The 27,167-nt window shown below is 44.9% G+C and overlaps 1 protein-coding gene across 1 annotated transcript in view; it reads right to left on the bottom strand.

Annotated features, from left to right (window-relative positions):
• CARMIL2 (capping protein regulator and myosin 1 linker 2) overlaps positions 1 to 27,167 on the bottom strand; it is a 591,305-nt gene that overhangs the window by 434,254 nt on the left and 129,884 nt on the right. The window contains 3 exon segments of the mRNA XM_030203654.1: positions 1,322 to 1,450; positions 1,928 to 2,015; positions 14,044 to 14,219. Of these exon segments, the coding sequence (XP_030059514.1) occupies positions 1,322 to 1,450; positions 1,928 to 2,015; positions 14,044 to 14,219 (393 nt within the window).

Raw genomic sequence — 27,167 nt, 5'->3', positions numbered from 1 at the left:
GCAGACTGGCGCAGCAGTCCTTCCAGAAGCTCTGGAAGCAGGGCCCAGATGCGCTCGTCGAGAGCTGCCATCGGAGAAGGCTGAGGGGACGGTGAAATAACCGGTGGCAGAATCTGCCACGGTTCGGGAGCAGGTACCGGGCTGCCAGGAGACCGATGCATCGGCAGTCCTCTCAGTGCTGACGCTTCTCGGGTGCCGAGTCCCTCGACACCCCGGAGATCCCGACACCATGTGTAGAAAGAGATCAATGACAGTGCTTCTTCGCTTTTGCTCGACGCCTGTCATCGAGACTCCTCGGTACCGATGAGGACGACGTGGAATCCTCACGTCTCCTCGGGGTCGGGTCCGACGAAGGTCAGTCCCGGGGGGCCTGCATAACAGGAGGCCTCAAGACAGGTGGAGACCCACTCAACGCCTCACTGCTCCCAGCACGACTTGGTCTCTCAGCAGTCATTATCTCTGCTCCCGAAGTTGATGCCTCCCTCAATGTCGGCACCGCCACCGCCAACCTCGGTACCGATGTCGAAGGACTGGACCAAGCCCCAAAATGTTTCTCTCGCTGGGCTTCTCGAGACACTAGAGTCCGTTTCTTCATACGAAGACACAGACTAAAAGTGGCTAGGCTATGGTCGGGCCCAAGGCACTGGATACCCCAAGAATGAGTATCGGTGCCTGAGATGGTCCAGTTGCATCGAGTACAACATTTGAAGCCGCTGGGTGTCTTCGATGATATGGCAGGAAAAACAGCTTCGGCGAACTCAAACAACGCGATTGTGACAAAAAGAAAAGGGCACAAAAAGGGGAGAAACCCCACCGCGTGGCCTAAAGGCCGGCTGCATAGAAAAAGAAAGAAAACTTAAAATTAAAGAAAAAATTAACTAAGAAGAAAATAAAAGGGGAAAATCTTTTTTTTTTTTGGAAAACAAATCAAAACAACAGGGAAAAACGAAGACTCCTTTCCCGGGCCTCAATGAGGAGCACAGGAGGAACCTGCCGCATCTCGTCGCGGAAAAAGAAAAACTGAGGAGACGCACTCACGCGGCGGGAAGTCAGTCCGCGCATGTGCAGTGCACGCTGCACACGCACCAGAAGACTCTGGCAAAAGTTTGTTTATTTTTTGCTCTTGGAAAATGCTGGTTCCCAGGCCAATGCGGATGTCGACCCACAAGTGAGAACAAGCAGCCTGCTTGTCCTCTGAGAATTCATTGGCCCAAGATAAACACAGTAACCTCAATAAATAACTAGGAGTCTCACTGAAATACCTGATGGGAGAAGGGCTCTTAGATGGCTGTACATAACAGAACACTGACTTGCACCTTACCTCTTCCTTTGCCTGGGCTCCCTCTGAGCCGTCGAAAAGATTTCTATTTTTCCTTATGATGGCCTCATCTTCTGCATTTTCTACATGGATTAGAGGAAGATCCTGAATTTGACTCAAAATTCTGTCTGCCTAAAACAAAACAAAACTGTTAAGCAAATTACATTGTAGATGCTCCTGTGTCATCCTTTTGGGGAAAATGCTATGAGGCATAATTGAATATTCAGCACAAAAACCAAAAAGGACATTAGAACATTTATTAGTAATCATAATCGCATTTATGTCACACTTTTTAATAAGAGTTTGCTTAATCTTACAACATTCATCAGAAAATATCTTGCAAACAAAAAGGTGGCATACAATAATATCAGAGCGCAGAACAATGAAATCTGCGAGTTCCTGAGACACAAATTCTGTTCTCCACTCTATCGTTGACTCTGGGTGACCTAGGGCAAGTTACTTTATATCTCTGAATCTCATTTTCCAGGCTATATAAATTGGAAGATTGCAATCAAATCTGCTGCCATATCTTTCTCCCCAAACATGGCTGCATGTATGGTTTTGAGATGCAACGATTATAAAGTGCCACTGACTCTTCTAAGCACTTACCAGCCTACACTGAGCCAAAGTTAGATCTTCCAGAACCTCATCAGTGATCCTGTCTGCTACAGCGCTGTTGATGGACAACTTTATTTCACTAAGGTACAAGAGCAGAACAAATAATTAACTTTGCATATCAGGATAGTTCCAGTTCAAATACATGCTATCCTTTATGAGAAATTGATAAAAGCATGTGCTCCTGTTAACGACATGTTTCTCACCCATAGCAAGAGTTTTCTATAGACAGCAGGGTTAATCAGGCACACAAGTAGGTGACATCATCTCAAGGCACTGGGACAGAACAGTTTTCTGGAACTGAGAACTCGTGTAGCAATCTATGCATGTGAGGTCTTCCCAAGCACAGAGTTTTCTTCAGTACCTCAGTTAAGGGGGGAGTTATCAACGTGAGCTACCATTAAAATGTGTTATTATGCTGTTAACCCTAATTATTAGTAAGTAGGTATCATTGCATAAAATGGGACATGTGCTAAAACAGCATGAGTTGGTTGTAAAATAACATACATTAACAATAGCCCATATTGATATCTATACCCCTTGCTGGGGGGAGAGGGTAGTTATCAAGCTGTGTTAAGGCAATAACCCATGCTACTAGTCCTTCAAGGTGACTTAAAAGGCTGATGCTGGGTTTCTTGTCCTAATACGGACCTAAATAACTTACCCCACAGTACATATATTGGCATGTAAAGCAGCTCATTGCTATATAAATTCCATAACATGACTTGCAGTGAACACCAGGTATACACTGCAAGTTGTGTTATAGTGCAAAAACGATGGCATAAGCTGAGGTTATGTTATCATCCCTGAAGCATTAGGCTACAAAGCCACAGTGCTATGCTCCCCAGTGGCGTACCTAGGGTAGCTGACATCCAGGGCCGGTCATTTTTTAACACCCCCCTCCAAAATCCAGTACTAGGCATACCGAGAATACAAAAAAAAAGGACCTATAGAGCAATTCTACCATACCATAAGCAGTAATTTCTACAAGGAAAAGGAAAGCATCTTAAACACTACAGTGAGCACTAGAACATCAATTCACCTATTGTAAAACAAAACCAGACAGAATAGTACAGATCATCGATCCTGCACAGTCAATGTCAAATGAAAGCCATGTCTTTTTCACAAACACAGATACACCCTAATCCACTATAGAATAAGTAATAAACTTTCTATTTAAACAAAAATTAAACTGAACCCCCAAGATGCCAGACTCTGCATACAATGCAACACCACAGAAACAGAAAATGTCCCCTAGTACTGTGCAAAATATAAAGAGAGCAGATGTAAATTTGAAAAAACTAACAACTACCAATCAATACTTTACAAATTAACAAATAGAAATAAAACAAATATAGAAAATAAAATGCCATTTTATTGGACTAATACATTTAGCTTTCAGAGGCCAAAACCTCCTTCCTCAGGTCAATACAGTATAGTGCTGTTACAGTATCCTATCCTGACCTGAGGAAGGGGGTTTTGTTCTCCGAAAGTTAGTCAAAATGTATTAAAATTAGTCCAATAAGATTACCTTATTTCCATGTTTTATTTATAAACATTTATTAACACAGCTCTACTTTATCCTAAAGCAAAAAAAGAAAAATATATATTTTATTTACAGTTTGTTGTCTCTGGTTTCTGCTTTCCTCATCTTCTTTTCAGTCTCTCCCTTCCATCCAGCATCTGTCTTCGCTCTCTCCCTGCCATCCAGTGTCTGACTCTCTCTCCCTGCCCCCACCATCCAGTGTCTGCCCTCTCTCTCCTGTTCCTTCCATCCACTGTCTGCCTTTTCTGCCTGCCCCTGCCATCCACTGTTTACCCTCTCTATCCCTTCCATCCACCATCTGCCCTCTCTCCCTTCCATCTAGTGTCTGCCATCCATCTTTCCCATCCACCATCTGCCCCCTGTCTGCCTTCTCTCTCTCCCCCTTCCATCCACTGTCTGCACTTTCTCTCTGCCCCTTCGATCCACGATTTGCCCGCCCTCTCCCATCCATCAAGGGTCTGCCCTCCCTCTCCCTCCCCCTTCCATCCAGGATCTGTCCGCTCTTTCTCTCTCTCTGCCCCCTCTTTTCAGCCCCCAGTTCCAGCCCCACTATCCCACCTGCCCCTAGTTCCAGCCCCAGCCCACATCTCCCACCTGCCCCCCTCTTCAGCCCAGCCCTTTTCTCCCACCAGTCCTGAGCTTCAGCCCCAGCCACTTCTCCCTGTCCTCTTTTCAGCCCCCAGTCCCCACAGATTCAGCCCCTGACCCCCCCTTATCCTTCCTACCCTCCTTTTCAGCCCCCTGTTCCAGTCCCCTTCATCCACCTGCCTTGGATTAGGGCCCCCCTTTTCAGCTCTAGCCACATTCTCTCACCTGCCCTCCTTTTCAGCCCCAGACCCATTCTCCCACCTGCCCCTGCCCCAGACATGGCACCATTCTCCCTACTGCCCCCTTCTCAGACCACAGTTCCAGCTCCAGCCCCCTTCTCCCATCTTAGTCCCCCTGACCCAGTCCCCTTCTCCCATCTGAGCCCCCCCTCCCGACTCAGTCACCACCTGCCTACCCTCAGCTCCCTTGAAAGCTCTCTTCTCTTTGCCATCCTGCATTTTAAAAAAATCTCTGAATCGGTGGCACAGTGCCTCGCGTCTGCATGTAAAAGAAGCAGATCGCCTCGTTGGGCCTTCCTTCACTGTATCCTGCCCTCCTCTGATGTAACTTCCTATTTCTGTAAGGGTGGGACACAGTGAGGGAAGGCCCGAGGCGATCCACTTTTTTTACACGCAGACGTGAGGTGCTGCGCCGCCGAATCAGAGATTTTTTTTTAATGCAGGGTACCGGGTCGCAGAGAGAAGAGAGCTGTTGAGGGAGCTGAGGGTAGGCAGGTGGGGACTGGGGACTGCGGTGCCAGCGGCCTTTGGGTGGGAGCAGCGGAAGCAGAGTACCCACCCTCGTGCTTACACCTGGGGCGGACTGCCCCGCCCTTGGTACGCCCAGCCATCACTTCCAGGGGACCTTCACCACCTGATGATCACCCAGTCAAGGTCCCCACACCCCCAAGAAGGACCCCCCCCCCCCCAAGCAAGCCTTGCCTGAGTAAGCCCCCTCCCCACCTGCATGATCTTATCTCATTCCCTGGTAGTTTACACTGAAACATAGAACCATAGAAAAATGAAGGCAGATAAAGACCATGGGCCTGATATTCAGCTGGCGGCAGGCTGCTCTTTTGCTGTCTGCTGCCGGTGTTAAACCCAAGTATTCAATGCCAGACCGTTTCTGGCAACTGGCATTGAATATCTGAGATTGGCCCCAACATAGGGGGCAGGACAGATGGGAGGCGGGGCAGGGGTGGTACAAACAGGAGGCGGGGCATGGGGCACAACCTCTTGAGCCATCCCTGCTTGTGTTCTTTTGCATTTCACGAATGCCACCTCTTTTGCCTATAGTTTGTCAGCGACTTATTAGGTGACAAAATAATGAGTGATGAAAGAAACCAATTCTTTTTGGTTGTAAGTCACTTGGAACTAATATAGGTGAGGGGAATACAGATGTATATAAGTAAAAAATATAGTCACACCCCCTATTATCAAACTTATTGCAGTTTGTCAGCCCAGTTTATAAGGGGAGCTTTCAGCAATTTGGAGGTCTTTTTTAGCCCTGTTTGTTAGTTTTGCCTTGTTGATGCAATCAGCAGAAGCCTTTTTTCAGGAAGTGTATTTGGAAAACAAAGCAACATTTTACAGTGATCTGAGAAACAGAGACAGGCAAGAACTCTTCTGCTCATTCAGCAAGTACAACATGACCCCCATCAGAACACATTTCAGCCTTTATTTTCCTGCTAAAGCAGTTTTTAATTTACTTGTTACCAAATAATAACACAGAGGTGATTCAACAGAAAGTCTTAGTTCTCTCATTTCCATGTGTGGCTGCATCCTTTTATTTTTAGTTCTTGTCACCCACTTGATAGCCATTATACAGCTGGATATCCAGATACCTAAAAAATGTAGTTACTATCTATAGACCTTTGCTTCGTCTATGATCTTCTCAGGAACTTTTACTTGCAGTTCCATCATCTAATTGCTGTCGATTGCTTGGTACTAAAAAGAGTACACTCTCTGGCAGAGCTTATGAACTGTGGAATAATTTATCATCTGATGTTAGAAATATTTCACATTACATGAGCTTCTGACATGCCGTTACCTTGCTATTTCAATGCTATCTTTTATAATTATAGTATTGATTGTGCCTATTCTTTGAATGTATCATACCCTTGATATTGAAAGTTAGCCTTTGTGTATTGTATGACTATGTTTTTGATCTAACCTGCTTTGAACTTTGCAGTCAAATGGGATATAAATGCTGTTATTAAATTAAATACAGCTGCAGCACTAGCCAATGTTATCCACTGATCCAGTACCTCATGCCCGATGCCTCAGCTAGGCAAGAATTCTCATTCCTCCAATATAAAGTTCAGCATATCATTATAGTCAGTGTTCACTGAAGAACATGAAGGAACATATCCTCATATAGGATGGGCAGCTAGAAAATGTTCCTTTTCTGTAATTTCCCATGTCATTTACAGGAGCAATGTCATTAAAAATGTGCCCTCTTTGCAACTAGTACGCACTATTTGGGGCTCACTCTTTTAGAAAGACTGACTGCACACTCTTTCCTGATAGTATGCACATGCATGTACGAACTTGCACATGTGCAATGGTTGACTCAGCACTATCAGAAACTTAAATCACACAAAATATCTTTGTGAAGGAGTGGGTGGTAGGTACATGGCCAAGTTCTCATAGGAACACTCCCTCACTGAGACAGAGTGAACCACCTTAGGGTAGGTGGAGTTACACCTGCTGAGTCAGAGGGGTGGGATTCAGACAGGAAGGTGATTAAATGCCCTGAGATAGAGCAGATCATGGCAACAGGTCTCCAAGGGAGTAGTGAGAGAGACCCAAGTCAGGAAGCAAATTCCCTGGAGTGGGAAACTGTAAGTAGTCAAGTCAGCTTCCAGGGGTTGATTATACGCAGACAGAAGACTGCCAAGGTAGGAGAGAACCTTGCAGAATATTCCAAAAGTATATGAATTTGGTATGTGTCGAGAAGGGACCTGAGATGGCATTAGTTGCCACAGTGTTTGGATCTGGCTAGGAGCCCGCCCCCATGAAGAGTAGTGACTTGGGCTCAGGGCCGCCAAGAGACTGGGCCAGGCCCGGGGCAAGGCTGCCCCCGGGACCCCGCCACCCCCCTCCGTCCACCACCGGACCGGGCCCCCCTGAATTCAAATCATAGCGCCTCACCTTGGCCTTGCTCCGTGTGAAAGAAGCGCAGCAGCGGCAGTCTGCAGATCGCCTCCCTTCGGGCCTTCCCTCCCTGTGTCCTGCCCTTGCGCAAGTTACGTCAGACGAGGGTGGGACACAGGGAGGGAAGGCCCGAAGGGAGGCAATCTGCAGACTACCGCTGCTGCGCTTCTTTCACATGGAGCGAGGTCGAGGTGAGGCGCTATGATTTGAATTCAGAGGGGCCCGGCCCGGTGGTGGACGGAGGGGGGCGGGTGGAGGGGACTGCGGCGTCGGGCCCCCCTTGGAGGCCCGGGCCAGGGGAATTGTGTCCCCCCTGCCCCCCCCATTGGCAGCCTTGCTTGGGCTATATTATGAGAGACAGAGAGAGAGAGATTCTACTTTAAAAGACTGAGCTTGTGAAGTAACAGAGCTGATTACAGCCTTTTGGTGTAAATAAATAAAGTACTTTTGAATTTTACCTGCACCCTGTGTGTCTGTATGCCACATTTTCAAGAGGTCCTGCAGCCAGCTGCAAGCCACATCCTGTTCTTTCTGCTCATTTTTGTTTGTTAATGTCATGACATGGGATATTTGGTGGCATTTCCCACGTCATTGCAAATATCAGCCCATCCCTAGTACAGAGCAGTGAAACTTACAGGTTTTATTTATTTGTTACATTTGTATCCCACATTTTCCCACCTATTTGCAGGCTCAATGTGGCTTACATAGTACCGTAAAGGCGATCGCCAATACCGGTATGAACAAATACAGAGTGATGTTGTGGTAGGATAAAAGTTCATGTGTAATAGACAGGGAATCGTAGAGAGGAAGAGTTATTTTATGTCCATTACAATCTTTAGTTTCATTGTGATGCAGGGTTCAGGCATTTAAGTTGGGTCGGTAGGGTATGCCTTTTTGAGCAGGTTAGTTTTTAGTGATTTCCGGAATTTTAGGTGGTCGTACATTGTTTTCACGGCTTTTGGTAGTGTGTTCCATAGTTGTGTGCTTATGTAGGACAAGCTGGATGTGTGTAGATTGATTTGTATTTGAATCCTTTGCAATTTGGGTAGTGGAGATTTAGGTATGTTCATGCTAGTTTTGTTATGTTTCTGGTTGGTAGGTCTATGAGGTCTGTTATATATCCTGGTGCTTCGCCGTATATAATTTTATGGACCAGGGTGCAGATTTTGAAAGCAATGCGTTCTTTGATAGGGAGCCATTGGAGTTTTTCTCAGATGGGTCTGGTGCTTTCAAATCGCGTTTTTACAAATATAAGCCTGGCTGCCATGTTTTGAGCAGTCTGAAGTTTCTTTATGATTTGTTCTTTGCACCCCGCATAAATTCCGTTGCAGTAGTCTGCATGGCTTAATACCATTGATTGTATTGGGTTGCGAAATGTTTCCCTCGGGAAGAATGGTTTCACTCAATGAGAATTTTCATGCTGTCTAAGATAGGAAGGGTGTAACCTGGGGTGTTTATGCTTGTGGGTTTGTACGTATTGTATTGGGATGAGATGATGAGACAGTGTGTTTTATCTGTGTTGAGTTTTAGTTGGAATGCATTTGCCCATGAGTCCATAATGTTCAAGCTGAGCTTGATTTTGTTGGTGATTTCTGCCAGATCATGTTTGCATGGAATGTATATTGTGACATCGTCTGCATAGATGTAAGGGTTAAGGCCTTGGTTGGATAAGGACTTGACTAGTGGGGTCATCATTAGGTTAAAAAGGATCGGCAATAATGGTGATCCTTGAGGTACTCCGCAGTTTGCTTTCAACGGTGATGATATGTTTGAGCTTGATTTCACTTGGTATGTTCTAGTGGTTAGGAAACCCTTGATCCAATTTAGTATATTTCCTCCAATCCCATAGTAATCTAGGAGTCTTAGTAATATATTGTGGTTTACCATGTCGAACGCACTAGACATGTTGAATTGAAAGAGAAGTATGCTTTTACCTGTTGCTATTTTCTGCTTGAATTCGGCTAGTAGAGAAATTAGTACTGTTTCAGTGCTATGGAGGGGATGAAATCCTGATTGTGATTCATGTAATATTGTGAATTTGTTTACATAATCCATAAGTTGTTTGGTTACCATGCTTTCCATCAGTTTGACTGCCAGTGGGATAGATGCTACTGGACGGTAATTAGTGAGTTAGCTTGTTTTTCTTGGTATCTTTTGGTATTGGGGTGAGTAGGATGTTGCCATTTTCCTTAGGGAAGATACCTTTTTGAAGCATGTAGTTTAGGTGGTTTGTAAGGTCTTCTATGAAGCGGTGGGGGGTGGATTTGATTAGGTAGCTGGGGCAGGTATCCAATTTACAATGAATGTTGGAGAACCTATTAATTGCCTGTATAACTGTTTCGGTGGTGAGGAGAGTGAAATTTGACCAAGTTCGGTCTGCTGGGTATTCACCAGGGGTTGGGTCCAAGCCGTTAATGAAGTTTTCGATATCGGTGTTGTCCTGAGGGAGCGTTTTGCACAGGTTAACAATTTCTTCATTGAAGTATTTAGCAAGATCGTCTGCAGATGGGATGTCTGTATTGGTTGTGGTGACCAAGGTGATATCTAGTAGTTTGTTCACAAGTTGGTATAATTTCTTCGTGCCTTTGTAATCCAGCCCTATTTTAGTTTAGTAGTATGACATTTTGGTCTGTCTTATTGCGTATTTGTATTTTCTTTGTATTTGTTTCCATGCATTGAGTGTTTGTTCATCTTTTATTTTTTTCCATGCGCGTTCGAGTTTCCTGGATTGTGTTTTTATTGTTTTCAGTTCTTCAGTGAACCATGGTATGGAGTTATGCCTGAGTGGAGGAGTAGCCTAGTGGTTAGTGCAGTGGACTTTGAGCCTGGGGAACTGAGTTCAATTCCCACTGCAGCTCTTTGTGACTCTGGGCAAGTCACTTAACCTTCCATTGCCCCTGGTACAAAATAAGTACCTGAATATATTTAAACTGCTTTGAATGTAGTTGCAAAAACCTCAGAAAGGTGGTATATCAAGTCCTGTTTCCCTTCCCCTTGTTCGTAAGGGTGCTGTTTTGTCCAGTATGCTTCTACATCTTGTATCCCATTCTGAGAGGTAGTATATGGAGTTCATTGGTGTTGTCCAATCGTTGTTGTATATCTGATGCCAGAATGCTTCCAAGTCTATTTGACCTCTTGTGTGTTCTTGTATGCAATGTGAACCCTTTTCCCGCCATTTTAGGGATAGATTTAGTTTGTAGTGGTCGGTCCACGGTGTTTCTGTCCATTCAGTTTGTTATTATTAGGGTCTGATCTGTGGACAGTTTGTGTGAGATGAGGTCGAGTGTGTGTCCTTTCACATGGGTTGCTTGCATTTGTGGCCATTTAAGATCACATGAGTGGGGGAATTCCTTGCATTCTCGTGCGTTGGTAGAGTTTGGGTCTTCTAGGTGAAGGTTAATGTCTCCTAATAGTAGTATATTGGAGTTGGTTACACAAGTGTGTGAGATGAAGTCCATGAAGTTTGACTGGCTTTCGTTCCAGTTACCTGGTGGTCTGTAAAACAGGACACAGTTTAGGTGATCAAGTAGGGCTTTGTGGTGGATTCTGATTGAGGCAATTTCAAGTTGGGTTGTTATAGATTCTGCAGTGGTTTCAGTGGTAAACTGGGATCGATGGATTAGTGCTATGCCCCCGCCTCTCTTTTCCTTTCTGGTCCTAGAGGGCATAGGTTTAGGATTATGGGGGTCCTCTTGATCGTGGATCCAGGTTTCGTTGATGAAGAGTAGATCAAGTTTTTCTGACATGATCCAATCCGTTACTATTGCTGTTTTGTTTACTACAGATCTGGCACTGATGTAACCCACTTGAAGTTTTTGGTATGGGTTTTGTGTGTTTGGTGTTATGTGGATTCTTGTCAGTTGTCGTTTCTTTGTTTGTGTGGGTTTATTGTGTCCTTTATTTCCCTTCTATTGAGGTTGTCTGCATGTTGGTGTTCGTCCTTTGCTTTGGTTGTTGTCAGTTTGATGAGGTGTGGTGTGTCTAATCAGTCTTTGATGATTATGTAGTATGGGTATGATGTTACTTTCTGCGAGTGAGGTGGTTAGTGTTAGGTGGATCAGAGATAAGGAGTAGATAGTTAGGAGTAGTTTGGCGGTATTCATTATGGTATCAATTCACTTTGGGCTGCTAGTAGGCTGTGTTTGATAGGGTGCGTGATAGGACTTTGTTCTTTGTGATGGAATCTTGCGTTCTGGTTTTGTGTGCTTTATGTATTATTGGCTTGTCTTTGAGTTATTGAGATCAGTAATTGCTCCAGGTCCTGTGTGATGTTGGTGAGCAGAGGGCGTGTGAGGGGGAAAAGTTCTGGTATAGAGTTTTTCTTTGGTTTGTCTGCTGTTCGCTGATTGCTTCCACTGTGAAGGTAGCACTATATTAACAGCTTTCTTCCTCTTATGATTGTACCAAGGTTGTGGCTGTGTACACACCTTATAAGAGGTCACTACCCTTGCTGCATGGTGTGAGCATGCATCTAGTGGCCTGGCCCAGTGTTTGTCTTCATACTTTGCTACTATTATTAAAATAAGAGGCACCTACTTTCTGGTCACGGTGCTGGTATAGCTGCTCTGTACATTGTTCTACTACCAACTACTGTCACAATTATATCAGCGGTTGGGCTGGGTCTTTCACAAGCCCTTGATCCAGGTTCTGGGAATCTCAATGTGTCTCCAGGTCTTGAAACGTAAGTACACATTCAGTTGCACGAGTGTGCACCAGAGCATTGGGACTCAATTGCTCACACTCATCGAAGTTACAGTTTCTTCCGGAGTAGGCGCGGGCTGCTCCTGCTGCGGCTGTCGTGAGCGGCGTGGGGCCGCGTTGCTGGCCACGTGCTACCTGGGCCCTTGCATCATGCCTCGGGGTCACCGACGGGCGCACCCTGCAACTGTCTCCCAGCCTCACAGCTCCACAAGGGCTGTGCCCAGCATGGCAGTCGGCTCGTGCGGCAAGGAACAGCGCCGACTGGACGTGAGCCTCCCGGTCCCCGGTGTCGCATCTCAAGCGACTTCACTGCTAGCCACTCCTCTCGCCTTCCCCTCTTCGACTCCGCGGTTGCACATGCGGCGCTCTCCGTCCTCCTCCTCACCTCTCACCTTGGACGGATGGCCGACCCACCGGTGCCCCTCCTGGCGCGCGGCAGTGGTTGGAGCTGCCACTGCTCGTCCGACAAAGCCAGTGGGGTGGGTGGACTCCGGCCGGCACTCCCCTCCCTGAGTTGCGGAGGCCGGGCCACCGTTGTCTGTCCGGTGCAGTCAGACGAGAGAATGGGCGTCGGGGTCAGACTGGGCAGTGCTGCGGCGCTGAGGCAGCGTGAGCTGCATTCGTCTCTCAGGGATGGCCCGGCCAGGTATGATGTCCGGGAGATTTCCAAGCCTCTTCAGCACCTCCTGCTCCATTTCCGTCTCCCAGCCGAGACCCTCAGTCTGGGCCCGGCAGCCGCCGGCTGTTGGCTTGCTGACTTCTGGGACCAAGTTGGGAGCGAACTGTCCCCTCTCCAGCTCAGCATCACTATTACTCACTCAGCATTCAGGTTACTCATCCAATATTCCTAGGCAATTATCAGTTTCTATGACTATGAAGAACATGGGTTTAAATGACTTTCATACAGAGAGGGGCATTATTGATATGATGTTTAAATCTGACTTTGGACGTTTTGCTCAAAACATTCAAAATTCAAGTGGGGAATATAGTGAAATTCAAAACAGCAAACTGTTTATCTTTTTGTTTCGAAAAGCGGCCATTTGCTAGATGTTGCTATACTCAGTGCAGCTATCTTTTTGGACCATTTTCAAAAGAAAAGTCCAAATGAAAAACACACAAAATTAAGCCATTGGGATGTAGGTGGAGTCAGCATTCTTAGTAGACTGGCCACACAGACATCCCAGCAGAATAGTGGGGCACCTTAGGGTTCACTGCAGTGGACTTCACATAAAAGGTCCCAGGTACACATCTCACCCTTACCCCCTTATACTGCATGGTGAGCCCTCCAAAATCCGCCAAAAACTTTCAGTACCCAACTATACACCACTATAATAACCCTTATGTCTGCAGGTGTCACCTATATGTAGGTACAGTAGGTTTTTGGTGGGTTTTGGAGGGGCTGACACTTTCCACCATGAGTGGATTATGGACCTGGGACCCCTTCTCCACAGTGCACTGCACCAACCACTAGGCTTCTTCAGGGACCTGCTTGCTGCTCGAATAGAACTGGCTATAACATCTAAGGCTGTCATAGAGGCTGGTATGTACTGTTTCTTTCACATCTTTAGGGGGTGGGAGGGGGTCAGTAACCACTGGGGAAGTAAGGAGGGATCATTCCTTTATTTCTCCAGTGGTCATCTGGTCATTTAAGGCACTTTTTTGTGGCTTAGTCATTATTAAAACAGGTTTAGCTCAAAACGTCTTAGTTTTAGTCCTGGACATTTTTGCTTTGTTTCAATATGGCAGAAAAACACCCAAATGTTAAGAACACCCAAATCCAGCCCTTAACACGCTCCTGACATGCTCCCTTGTGATTTGAATGTACTGAGGATGAACATCATAGAAAAATGATTAGAAAATGTGTTTCGGAAATCACAATTTGAACATTGTGGCAAGCAAAACAGCCAAATTCTGCTTTATGCCACTTTTTAACTGTTTTTATCTTTCAAAAATGAGACCCTATATGCCTCATCTTTGTTTGCTTCTATAGTCCTCCTTATGCTTTGGGATGGAAATCTCTCTGTCCTCCTCCCATCTCAGAACTGCCTAAGAACCAGAGAATGCATATGACATCCTTATGTCACCTAGCTGAGCCCAAGAGCAATCAGATACAAACTCACTTGAGTGTACTAGTGATGTCATCCATCAATTGGTGTAGAAGTATAGTCAGTTTGAGAGTTTCCTGGTGAATTACTTTACTGGAAATGGTGCTAGTGAGTTGATCCCGAACACCTGTTTTTTGCAGTACCTTAGGACACACATTCTGGGTAGTATCCATGATGGACTGCATAAAATTCTAAAATATAAAAGAAACAAAACATTAGCATTCATTGCTCAGAGTAGCCTCCAATTTGTGCTGACCTACAAATATACTTTCACATGATTCACAGTCTCTGAGGAGTTCAAGGGTATAAATCCTATGTTAGGAAGACACCCTTTCCTTTTGAAAGGAAAAAGACACACTTAGCAGTGCAGCATTTTGTGATGCTGAAGGGGAAAACTGTACCACTTAGTGATGCCTTACAGCAGCTTATGCCACTGATAGAAGGCATAGGGAATTTTGCCAAAATTACATACAGTACATGTAATTTAAATATAGGAGGTTTGTAGCACACACTAATTTGTTCATTTGGATTTGGTTCATGTTTTCAATTGTAGCTCAAGGTGAGATACATTCAGATGTAGTAGGCATATCCATGTCCCTGAACAGCTCACAATCTGAACAATAGTGTTCCCTGTTATAAACTGAAGGGCTGGTGCAGAAAGCCGCAGCTAACTGAACATGGATGTCAGCTTCTACCACAAGCATACCATAGCATACAGAAAGCTGTCTATGCAAATGTTATCCAAGCAGAACTTGCATGCAAATTGGGGGGGGGGGGGGGGGGGGGCAGCCTACCAGACGCATGCACACAAAGGTTTTGCAGTAAGCGCAGCTTCTTGTGCTTATGTTGAAACAAAAAATGGAAGTGTCTGCACACATTGGCACCTGTTCTTCTGCGTGTAAATATGAGCCTTGCAAAAAGTTCTAGCACATATGGATAGGCACCATTACTTTTGTTTATCTTCTGATGTGCACACAAGCTCTGTAACCTTCCGTCAGCCTTTTAATCTGACAGGCACTTCTGGTTGCAGAAGATTTTATTTTTGTTACATTTGTACCCCACGCTTTCCCACTCATGGCAGGCTCAATGCGGCTTACATGGGGCAATGGAGGGTTAAGTGACTTGCCCAAAGTCACAAGGAGCTGCCTGTGCCTGAAGTGGGAATTGAACTCAGTTCCTCAGTTCTCCAGGGCCAAAGTCCACCACCCTAACCACTAGGCCACTCCTTGGCAGTTAAACCTTACTTCTTGCATTATCCATGCAGCAAAAGCCTCTGCTCCCTTCTCTGTGTACTATGGAATAATTAATGACCTCATTATCATACATTATATAATACAATCTGTGGCCATGTCTTGCACACAAGTTAGCACCTGTGCTTAACCCCTCTACACATTGCTTGGCCATTAATGCCTGCGTCCAACCCCGCAGCTAGGGTTGCCGCAGCTTTCTGCATTGGCTCCTAAGTTTGTTACAACATATTCAAGAGCAAAGGGACTCTTTTACTACGCTGCATTAAGCAGTTAACACAAGTTGAGCTGTATGTTAAAACAGCCAGTGTAGTAAAATTCTGTGTTAGCTGCTTAACATGGGTAGAGACAGGTCGTGGGTGATACATAGTGTGATGAACACCTCTTCCAGGAGACCTCAGGCAACTGGAAAAGAAGCCTCACCTACAATAAACAGAAGCATCCACCTGTCTAGCTGACAGTCCCAACACACTTAAGTGGAATCAGTGAATCAACTCTTCTCCAGGCCTCAGCTTAAAAGAAAATGGAATAAGGATTGAAACTTGAAAGGTTTCTCCCTTACTGTCCATTCACACTCAGGGTGAAGAAAAAAAGTTCCAGTTAATACATAGGAATATTCTGCAACATATTTATTAAAGCATTCAGTAATCCTTCTTTACATTGAGGTTACTCTTCTTATACAATCAGCATAGACAATCATTTCCCACCATCCTTTCAGGTATTCAAATTAGTTCTTCAATGGTCACCAAAGCTGCCCCCTCAAAAACAAAAATCTGCAGCATTGCTTCTGCCTTAAACCCACAGGCTTCTTAGTGGCCTTCTGCTGCTTCCTATCAGGTTTAAAACATGCAATATTCCCTCTTCATTATCCAAACTTGTATCTTTAATTCAGCTGCTTTACTTTCACACAGCCATTCCAAACACTAGCAGCATACAGCCCACTTAGCTTCTCTTTCTCAAGCATCAAGCCCTTTTCTTCTGCCGGAGTTCTGCTATACTCCTTTTGATACCTTTACTGCTCAAGGTAGAAGCAAGTAAAGGAGGAAGGTCCTGCCCACATGGTTTCCCTTTGCCAAAACCCTCCCCATAACCATGCCCAAACAAATAGTGCAGCCAAACTACCAGACGATCATTTGCTGTCAAAGCAAAATTATATACAGTTCATTCCAACTGTCTTTCCTCTAAAGTCCATCTTTACTAGTAGAGGTTCAACAGGAGTTAGCACCAGCATTCTCTGGGGTTCTAGCTCAAGGCAAGGCTTTGCTGTTCTCCTCTGAATTCCCATGGCAGGGGTTTCTCTCAGAGTTTCTCAGAATACTCTTCCCAATCCTGGGTGGGGCTCTTCCTTCTCCCTCTCCTCCTTTCCTTTTTCTGAGCCTGAGGAAGTTTACATATCCTACAGGAGAACTAACATCTCTCCTCCCTCTCTGCTGTGCACACCGGTCTTGAAATTCAGAGGTGGCTGGTTCAAATCCCACTGCTGCTCCTTGTGATCTTGGGCAAGTCACTTAACTGTCTATTGCCTCAGGTACAAACTTAGATTGTGAGCTCTTCTGGGAGAGAGAAATATCCAGTGTACCTGAATGTAATTCACCTTGAGCTACTACTGAAAAAGGTGTGAGCAAAATCCAAATAAATAATAAATAACCTCCTGGGTGGATCTGGGAAGACCAACTTGTTGGAACATTCACCAACTATCTTTCGAAAATCTCTGAAAACATTCTTCTTTAACAAGGCCTACAACGAGAACCTATAACCTCACTAAGTCACCTCACCAACCCACTCAACTATGAACACCCACCTTCTATAACTACCCTAACAACTCTCTTCCTTCTTCCCTTCCTTAATCGCTTCACATTACTAACTGTATCTGATATCCTGATCTGACAATGTTAACAAATCTATGTAAGCCACATTGAGCCTGCAAATAGGTGGGGGAATGTGGGATACAAATGCAATAAATAATAATAATAATAATAATAATTCCCTGGGCTCCCCCCCCCCCCCCCACCAGCCTTCAAAGAAACACACACGTAAAGCCAATGGGCAAAAGGGGCAGCTGTCCTGGGCCCCTGAATAGTGGGGGCCCAGCAACACAATTGCCCATTAGTTCATTAAATCCCTGAATCTCTCTCTCTCTCTTTTCCCTGGTGAGTCCTACATCTATCCCTCTCCCTTCCTCCTGCCCTGTGGCCCTCTGTACTTTTTCTAGTCGGCCATAGCAGTGATTAAGACAAGATGCTGGTGTTGCATTGAGGCCTTTCCTCTGTGAGTCCCACCTACCTTGTCTCAACTTCCTCTTTCTGCAGACTCGCAGAGGGAAGGCCCTTACTCAATGATCTATCTTCTCTCTGCATCCCTATTTGTCCTGTCCAGCATTTCCCTTCTGTGTCCTTGTTTCTATATTAATATCTTTCAAGTGTTTAAATATAGAAACAAATATTTTCCAGAGAAGGGAAAATGATAAAACTAGATGACATGAACTAAGGTTGCGGGGGAGGTAGACTTAGGAGTAATGTCAGTAATTTTGTTTTTCACTGAGAGGGTGGTTGAGGCCTGGAATGCACTCCCAAGGGAGTTGGTGGAGAAAAAAACTGGAGGAATTCAAAAAGGCATGGGATGAACACAGAGGATCTCTAATTAGAAAATGAATGGTATAAAAAAAACAAAACTTAAAGGGTTGCATATATGTTTGCATGTCAAGTAGTGCTCAGATGGCAACTCTGGCTGTATCAACTAAGGCCAGTGCTGGGCTAGCTTGTACAGTCTGAGTCCCACACATAGCAATCTGGTTTAGGATGGGCAGGAGAGAGCTTCTACAGAAACTCAAGTAATTTAGACCAAAAGACAGTGCTGGGCAGACTTTTACGGTCTGTGTCCCACAAATTACAGGACGGATTTGGAAAGGCTGAAGTGGGCTTTGATGGCACCTCCAGTAGTTGAAAAATAAGATCAGAGCTGGGCAAACTTCTACGGTCAATGTCCCAGAAATACCAAAGAAAGTATATACAGTAATACTACGTTTATTGTTGATTTAATCTTGAAATGATAATGAATGTGACTGTTGGGCAGACAAGATGGACCATTCAGATCTTTATCTGCTGTCACTTATTATGTTACTAACCTGCTTATTTTCAAAGGAGAAGGGCGCCCATCTTCTGAAACAAATCGAGAGATGGGTGTCCTTCTCCTAAGGTCGCCCAAATCGGCATAATCGAAAGCCAATTTTGGGCGTCCTCAACTGCTTTCCGTCATGGGGACAACCAAAGTTCAAGGGGGCGTGTCGGCAGTGTACCGAAGGCGGGACGGAGGCATGGTTAACAGATGGGCATCCTCGGCCGATAATGGAAAAAAGAAGGGCGTCCCTCACGAGCATTTGGCTGACTTGGCCCATTTTTTTTCATGACCAAGCATCAAAAAGGTGCCTGAACTGACCAGATGACCACCGGAGGGAATTGAGGATGACCTCCCCTGACTTCCCCAGTGGTCACTAACCCTCTCCCACCCTACAAAAAAAAAAAATGTAATATGTTTTCCAGCCTCTATGCCAGCCTCAAATATCATACCCAGCTCCATGACAACAGTATGCAGGTCCCTGGAGCAGTTTTAGTGGGTACTGCAGTGCACTTCAGGCAGGCAGACCCAGGCCCATCCCCCTCCCACCTGTTATATTTGTGGTGGTAAATGTGAGCCCTCCAAAACCCACCACAAACCCACTGTACCCACATCTAGGTGCCCCCCTTCATCCCTAAGGGCTATGATAGTGGTGTACAGTTGTTGGGAGTGGGTTTGGGGGGGGGGGGTTGGAGGGCTCAGCACACAAGGTATGGGAGCTATGCACCTGGGAGCTTTTTCTGAAGTCCACTGCAGTGCCCCCTAGGGTGCCCGGTTGGTATCCTGGCATGTCAGTGCACTATGAATGTTGGCTCCTCCCACGACCAAATGGCTTGGATTTGGTTGTTTCTGAGATGGGCGCCCTCGGTTTCCATTATCGGCGAAAACCATCTCTAAGGTCGACCTAAATGTTGAGATTTGGGTGTCCCCGACCGAATTATCGAAACGAAAGATGGCCGCCCATCTTGTTTCGATAATACGGGTTTCCCCGCCCCTTCACGGTGACGTCCTGCGAGGACTTCCTCAGGAAAACTTGGCCACCTCGTTCGATTATGCCCCTCCATGTAAACCACTTTGAATGTAGTTGCAAAAAAACCACAGAAAGATGGTATATCAAGTCCCATTCTCTTTCCTCTTAACAGTAGTGGAAAGAATGAAATCTTCTTCGTATTTAGCTATAGACATAATTTGACTAGAGAGGAGATAGCTGCATTGTCTAAACTTAAATAATAGGCTTTGATTGTCATCAGAAGAGCGGACAAGGGTGGAGCCATAGTCTTGTGGGACAGACAGAAGTATTTAGCAAAGGCTAATAAGCAGTTGTCGAATACTGTGAACTATTTTGATCTGCCATATGATCCTTCTGAGCAAATATATGATCAGATTCTAAATTTAATCTCAAAAGGAGCTCCTGTTGGCAGGCCTGGGACAGCTCCTCAGTCAGACACTCCAGACTGTGCTGTAATTTGCTCTTCTGGTAAGGAGAATTTCCTGTCTCACACAAAACTGGCAAAATCTGAGACACAAAATATGCAACTATTTGATTAGCCATTTGATGGTTCCCCTATTGCCTTTATTTCTTACATCAGAATTACTGTTGTGTAACAGAAGCCCCATAGTTACAATAAGCATGCATTGCTCTTAATTTAACCACAAAAAGCATGGGATATCTCACAGAGGAGGAATTTAAGTTTTTGACATTCATTTTCTATAAAATGACAGTTTTTTATTTACTCCTGAAGATTCATAAGGATTTAGTTACTCCAACAGGCCAACCTATTGTTTCAGCTCGAGATTTGTTGCTGGAAAGGGTTTGTAAATATGTAGATCAACATTTACAGCCTTGCATGTCAGCAAATAAATCTTATATAAGGGACACCACTCACCTTTTGCAAGTACCACAGGTCCTGGAAGGAACAGATTTGTCTTCTTCTATCTTACTGGTTACATTAGATGTAACATGTACATTTAGAAGATAAATTCATTTGTGCTACTTTTTTTATTTGTACTGTCCTCTTCAGTGCACAGACAGTATAAGTCTGGCCAGCCCTATCCCCGCCTCCCAACCACCAATCCCGCCTCCCAACCACCAGCTCTGGCACAGACCGTATAAGTCTGCCCAGCACTATCCCTGCCACCCACCACCGGCTCTGGCACAGACCGTATAAGTCTGCCCAGCACTATCCCCGCCTCTCAACCACCAACCCCGCCTCCCAACCACCAGCTCTGGCACAGACCGTATAAGTCTGCCCAGCACTATCCCTGCCACCCACCACTGGCTCTGGCACAGACCGTATAAGTCTGCCCAGCACTATCCCCGCCGCCCAACCACCAGCCCCGGCACAGACCGTATAAGTCTGCCCACATTAGCCCCGCCTCCCAACCACCAGCTCTGCCAGCCTAGAATGGGTGGCAGAGCTGGTGGTTGGGAGGCGGGGCTAGTGTGGGCAGACATATACGGTCTGTGCCAGGGCTAGTGGTTGGGCGGCGGGGATAGTGCTGGGCAGACTTATACGGTCTGTGCCAGAGCCAGTGGTGGGTGGCAGGGATAGTGCTGGGCAGACTTATACGGTCTGTGCCAGAGCTGGTGGTTGGGAGGCGGGGTTGGTGGTTGGGAGGCGGGGATAGTGCTGGGCAGACTTATACGGTCTGTGCCAGAGCCGGTGGTGGGTGGCAGGGATAGTGCTGGGCAGACTTATACGGTCTGTGCCAGAGCTGGTGGTTGGGAGGCGGGGTTGGTGGTTGGGAGGCGGGGATAGGGCTGGCCAGACTTATACGGTCTGTGCACTGAAGAGGACAGTACAAATAAAAAAAGTAGCACATATGAATTTATCTTCTTGGGCAGACTGGATGGACCGTGCAGGTCTTTTTCTGCCGTCATCTACTATGTTACTATGTTACTATCTTACTGGTTACATTAGATGTGTGTTCCTCACTTGTATCCCACAAGGGGAAACTTTACAAGTGTTACAAGAATGTTTGGATCAGCGTCCACGTCTGCACTTGGTCTCTACAGAATTCATAGTGGCTTAAAGTCAGATAGCTATGTGTCGAAATTATTTTTGTTTGAAGGCCATTTTTATCAACAATGCTCAGGGGAAGCAATGGGCACTTCTTTTGCCCCTACTGTGATGAATCTATTCATTTCGGTGTTTGAGGAAAAATGGGTTTACATCTCTCCTTTATATAACTACTACTACTACTACTATTTAGCATTTCTATAGCGCTACAAGGCATACGCAGCGCTGCACAAACATAGAAGAAAGACAGTCCCTGCTCAAAGAGCTTACAATCTAATAGACAAAAAATAAATAGAGTAAGCAAATCAAATCAATTAATGTGAACGGGAAGGAAGAGAGGAGGGTAGGTGGAGGCGAGTGGTTACAAGTGGTTACGAGTCAAAAGCAATGTTAAAGAGGTGTGCTTTTAGTCTAGATTTAAAGGTGGCCAAGGATGGGGCAAGACGTAGGGGCTCAGGAAGTTTATTCCAGGCGTAGGGTGCAGCGAGACAGAAGGCGCGGAGTCTGGAGTTGGCAGTAGTGGAGAAGGGAACAGATAAGAAGGATTTATCCATGGAGCGGAGTGCACGGGAAGGGGTGTAGGGAAGGACGAGTGTGGAGAGATACTGGGGAGCAGCAGAGTGAGTACATTTATAGGTTAGTAGAAGAAGTTTGAACAGGATGCGAAAATGGATAGTGAGCCAGTGAAGGGTCTTGAGGAGAGGGGTAGTATGAGTAAAGCGACCCTGGCGGAAGATGAGACGGGCAGCAGAGTTTTGAACCGACTGGAGAGGGGAGAGGTGACTAAGTGGGAGGCCAGCAAGAAGCAGATTGCAGTAGTCTAAACGAGAGGTGATAAGGGTGTGGATGAGGGTTTTGGTAGAGTGCTCGGAAAGAAAGGGGCGGATTTTACGGATGTTGTAAAGAAAGAAACGACAGGTCTTGGCAATCTGCTGGATATGAGCAGAGAAGGAGAGAGAAGAGTCAAAGATGACCCCAAGGTTTCGAGCTGAGGAGACAGGGAGAATGAGACAGCCATCAACAGAAATAGAAAACGGGGGGAGCGGGGAGGTGAGTTTGGGGGGGAAAATGAGAAGCTCGGTTTTGGTCATATTTAATTTCAGATGGCGTTGAGACATCCAGACAGCAATGTCAGACAAGCACGCTGAAACTTTGGTTTGGATGCAAGGTGAGATATCAGGGGTAGAAAGGTAGATTTGGGAGTCATCAGCATAGAGATGGTAGGAAAAGCCATGGGATGAGATTAATGAACCAAGGGAAGAAGTGTAGATAGAAAAGAGGAGGGGACCAAGAACAGAACCCTGAGGTACGCCGACAGGCAGAGAGATAGAAGTAGAAGAAGATCCACCAGAGTGAACACTAAAGGTGCGGAGGGAGAGGTAGGAAGAGAACCAGGAAAGGACAGAGCCCTGGAATCCAAGTGAAGACAGGGTATCGAGAAGTATGCTGTGATCGACAGTGTCAAAAGCAGCGGAAAGATCAAGAAGAATGAGGATGGAATATTGACCTCTGGATTTAGCCAGTAATAGGTCATTGGAGACTTTAGTAAGCGCAGTTTCGGTTGAGTGGAGAGGGTGAAAACCAGATTGTAGTGGGTCAAGAATAGCATGTGAGGAGAGAAAATCAAGGCAGCGGCGGTGAACAGCACGCTCAAGTAATTTGGAGAGAAAAGGAAGGAGGGAGATGGGTCGGTAATTAGAGGGACAAGTAGGGTCGAGTGAAGGCTTCTTAAGGAGAGGTGTGACCACAGCATGTTTAAATGCAGCAGGGACAGTCGCAGTGGAAAGTGAGAGGTTGAGAATATGACAGATAAAAGGAATAAGAGCAGGAGAGATGGCATTAAGAAGGTGGGTGGGAATGGGATCAGAGGAACAGGTGGTACATTTTGAGGAAGAAAGGAGAAGTGTAGTTTCCTCAATAGTAACTTCAGGAAAGGAGGAAAGGGAATGAGGGGAAGGAGAGAGAGGGGAACGGACTAGTGGAGGGAGAGGTGGTGAGGTAGAGAAAGCAAGGTTTATCTTTTGAACCTTGTTGTGAAAGAATTCAGCAAGGGTCTGAGGAGATAATGAAGGGGGAGTTGGGGGAGGGGCACCTTGAGGAGAGAGTTCAATGTGGTGAAGAGAAGTCGAGGATTAGAGCCAAGAGAGTTGGTCAGTTGGATATAATAATCCTGTTTAGCACGTAAGAGAGCAGATTGGAAGGAGGTCAGCATGAACTTAAAGTGTAAGAAATCAGCAAGGGCCCGAGATTTCCGCCAGAGGCGTTCGGCCGAGCGGGTACAGGAACATAGGTAGCGGATATAAGAAGTCAGCCAAGGTTGGGGTTTTGTACGCCTTACAGGGCGGGTCATCAAAGGTGCAAGAGTGTCTAAGGCAGAGGATAGAGTATTGTTGTAAGAAGAAACAGCCTCGTTGACAGACATGGACAGAAGAGAATTAAAGGTTGGGTTCGATTTATTGCTGATATTTTTGTGCCTATGGCAAGGTTCTTCAGAAGAGTTGCATCAGTTTATATATTATTTGAATTCATGTCATCAGCTATTCAGTTTGAAGTAAAATATAATCAAAAAACAGTGACTTTCTTGGATGTGCAAGTTGATCTACAGGATGGTAGATTTTTTACAACAATTTTTTCCAAGCCTACAGATAGAAATTCATTGCTGCTTTTTCTAGAATGCACCCATACCATCTGAGGACTGATAACCATTTTGCCCAATTTTAAGATACCATCATATCTGTAGAACAGATGTAAACTATAAATTGAAAGCTGAGATGTTACATCAAGAGTAGTCTCTAAAGCTCTTATAATTTAAGGGAAAAGCTGCTGCAGTATCAAGAAAGGAATCATAAGAAGAGACTCTTCCATTTGTTCTGAAATTTACTACTTTATTATTATGTTTGAAGAAGGCTATTCAACCTCATCTATCTATGCTAAAGTTACATCCATGTTTTGAAGATGTGCGAATTTTGTTTGCATATGAGCGGAACTGTAGTTTGAGTGATAGTTTAAGTCCTAATGAATTGCAACCTTTATAATCTTTGACTGCAGATAAACCTTGGGGTCACTGGAAATGTGGTCAATGCTCCTTTTGTCTATTAATTTTAGAAACATCGGAGTATATTCGCCCTGTCATGAATAAACACTGTGAAATGAAGGGGGTCTCTTCATGTCAGTTGATCTGTGTGGTATATTTGATCCAGTGCCCATGTAGGCTGGTATATATTGGACAGACTTCATGGTCATTTAAAATCAGATTAGTAGAACATCGATCTTGTTTAAACACAAAGAGACAGAAATAACCACTTGTGGAACATTGCATGCAAGCAGACTTTTCAGCTTGGCACTTTTTGATATTGGAACAAAACTGCACAATAACAATGAGTCAAGTATACATGAATGGTGTAAATTTATGGTGTTAAAAAAAAAGAGGACAAAGACCTTAATTTTCGGTGTTAAAACAAACGAGGAAAAAAACCTTAAACACTTAGACACCTGGAAAACTCTGTGTCCTTTGCTGGGGTTATGAATTATCACTGGTCAAAAACCTAATTGTTTAATATAATCAATCACCATATGCAATTTCAATTTTTCATTTCTTTGTTTATATTCACCATTGAAAACTGCAACTGCATTCATACAACATATAAGTCTGAAAGAGCGTTGTGCCGTGTCAGTCTTTGTTATTCCTAAACAGTGGATAATGACATTATAAATAATGTCTCTATGAGTTATGAGGCTTTTTGCATTTAGTACTGCAATATCACTTTTGAAACCAAACTCCTGATGAAGCCAGAATATCTAGCACTGTTCCATAAAATTAAGAAGTCTACCAGAGGTCCCCCCTTCAGACCCTATTTCTTCCTTATCAATTATGTACCAGCGCATATCTGCTCACGTATGTTTCCTTTCTAGCCAATGTACCACTAAAGGCATCCTTACTACTGCTGTATTGATTTGGGATTTCTGCTCATTCAAACGAATCTGTATAGGTCTAGATGATTGACCTACATATATCAAGTTACATGGGCATCTTATAACATAAATTACATCCTTGCTGTCACAATCTGTATCAAACCTTAGCTTAATTTGTCTAGAGGATCCTGTTATAAGCCAATGAGATTCTATATAGGTCAATACACACCACTGACAATGTCCACAACTTGAATGCTCCTTAACATTATTTCTCATGGCTGCCAGATTGAGTGATCTGTGTAAACAAAGTTGCCACTGTGGTCCAGAAGACCATTATATGGTGTGGTGTTGTGATAATTCAGTTTTTAGTGTTGGTTGGTATATTTTGAAGACATAAGTGATACTGCATTGTCAGAAGGAATGGTGCTGGAATGAAGCAACTAAGTATTACTGAGAAGAATTGCCTGTTGGATATGGACTTGTTCAGATTTGGTGCATGCAAGTTACAATTTAATAAGTGCATAAGTATTGCCATACTGGGACAGACCGAAGGTCCATCAAGCCCAGCATCTTTAACCACTGAATGGTCAATTTTATCCCCTGCAGTGTGGGAAAAATAAAGGTGTAATTGTCTAATAAACTTTTCCAACTCTATCCGAAACTGGAATGGGCAATAAACACTATTAGACACAAATGATAATCCTTTAGAAAGTAAGGATTCTGCTATTGTTAATCTATATTCAGATAGATTTACCACTGTTGATTGTGATGAATTTGTAACCAGGTTTGTGGTTTTGATCCCCATCCTCATCGTCCTTTTCCTTGACTTGCACCATGTCTTGTCTTGTAAGCCCCATCCCGGTCCTCATCCAGACCCTGCTGATTCATCTCATCACTTCTGTTAGAGCTCTCAGAAGACAAATGAAAGAAAGTTTTCTTTTCTTACTCCCAGAGACATTATCTGCATCCTTATGCATCCATGGGTAAACATAACCCTCCGTGTAGCCCTTTCAGAATAGGCTTCCCCGTTCCATGAATGTTGTCCAGTTCCTAACAAATTTAACTCCCTCATCCCTGCACCATCACCTGAGCCACACATTAAGACTTTGGAGCTCTACCAGCTTCTTGGGTCCTGCGCATGGAATGGGGAGCTTTTCCAAAATGCTACCCTGGAAGATCTGGATTTCAACTTTCTACTGAAAAGCCTGAAAATTTGACTTCTAGAACCTCCCTCCCACATTTGCCTATGTCATTGTTACTCACATGTACCAAGATAGCTGGTACCTCCCCAGCACTATCTAAAATCCTATCTAGGTGACACGTGAGGTCCATCACCTTCTCACGAGGTAGGCAAGTGACCAGGCAATCTTCACATCCACAAGCCACCCAGATATCTGCATGCTTAATGATCAAATCACCAACTACAACAGCTTTCCTAATGCTTCCTTCCTGGGAAGAATCTCCTGGAGACACATCATTTGTGCGAGAAGATATTGCATCATCTGGTGGGCAGATCCTGGCTACAAAATTACTTCACCAGAGTGATGATCTCCTTTTAGGAGACTTTCCTCCTCCAAGGCAGCACAGGGGCTGCCAGACTGGTGGTGGGACTTCTCTACAATGTCCCTGTAGGTCTCCTCTATGTACATTCCTATATTCCCTCAGCTCCTCCAAGTCTGCTACTCTAGCCTCAAGAGAATGACTCATTCTCTGAGAACTAGGAGCTCTTTGCATCGAGCACACACATATAACCTCTTACCAACTGGGAGATAATCATACATGTGCCACTCAATGCAAAAGACTGGATAGCACCCCTCTCACTGATGGACTGCTGTCTGTATCGTAG

This window comes from Microcaecilia unicolor, chromosome 5 (genome assembly GCF_901765095.1).
Source record: "Microcaecilia unicolor chromosome 5, aMicUni1.1, whole genome shotgun sequence".
Lineage (NCBI taxonomy): Eukaryota > Metazoa > Chordata > Amphibia > Gymnophiona > Siphonopidae > Microcaecilia > Microcaecilia unicolor.
This window is presented reverse-complemented; position numbering and strand designations above follow the sequence as displayed.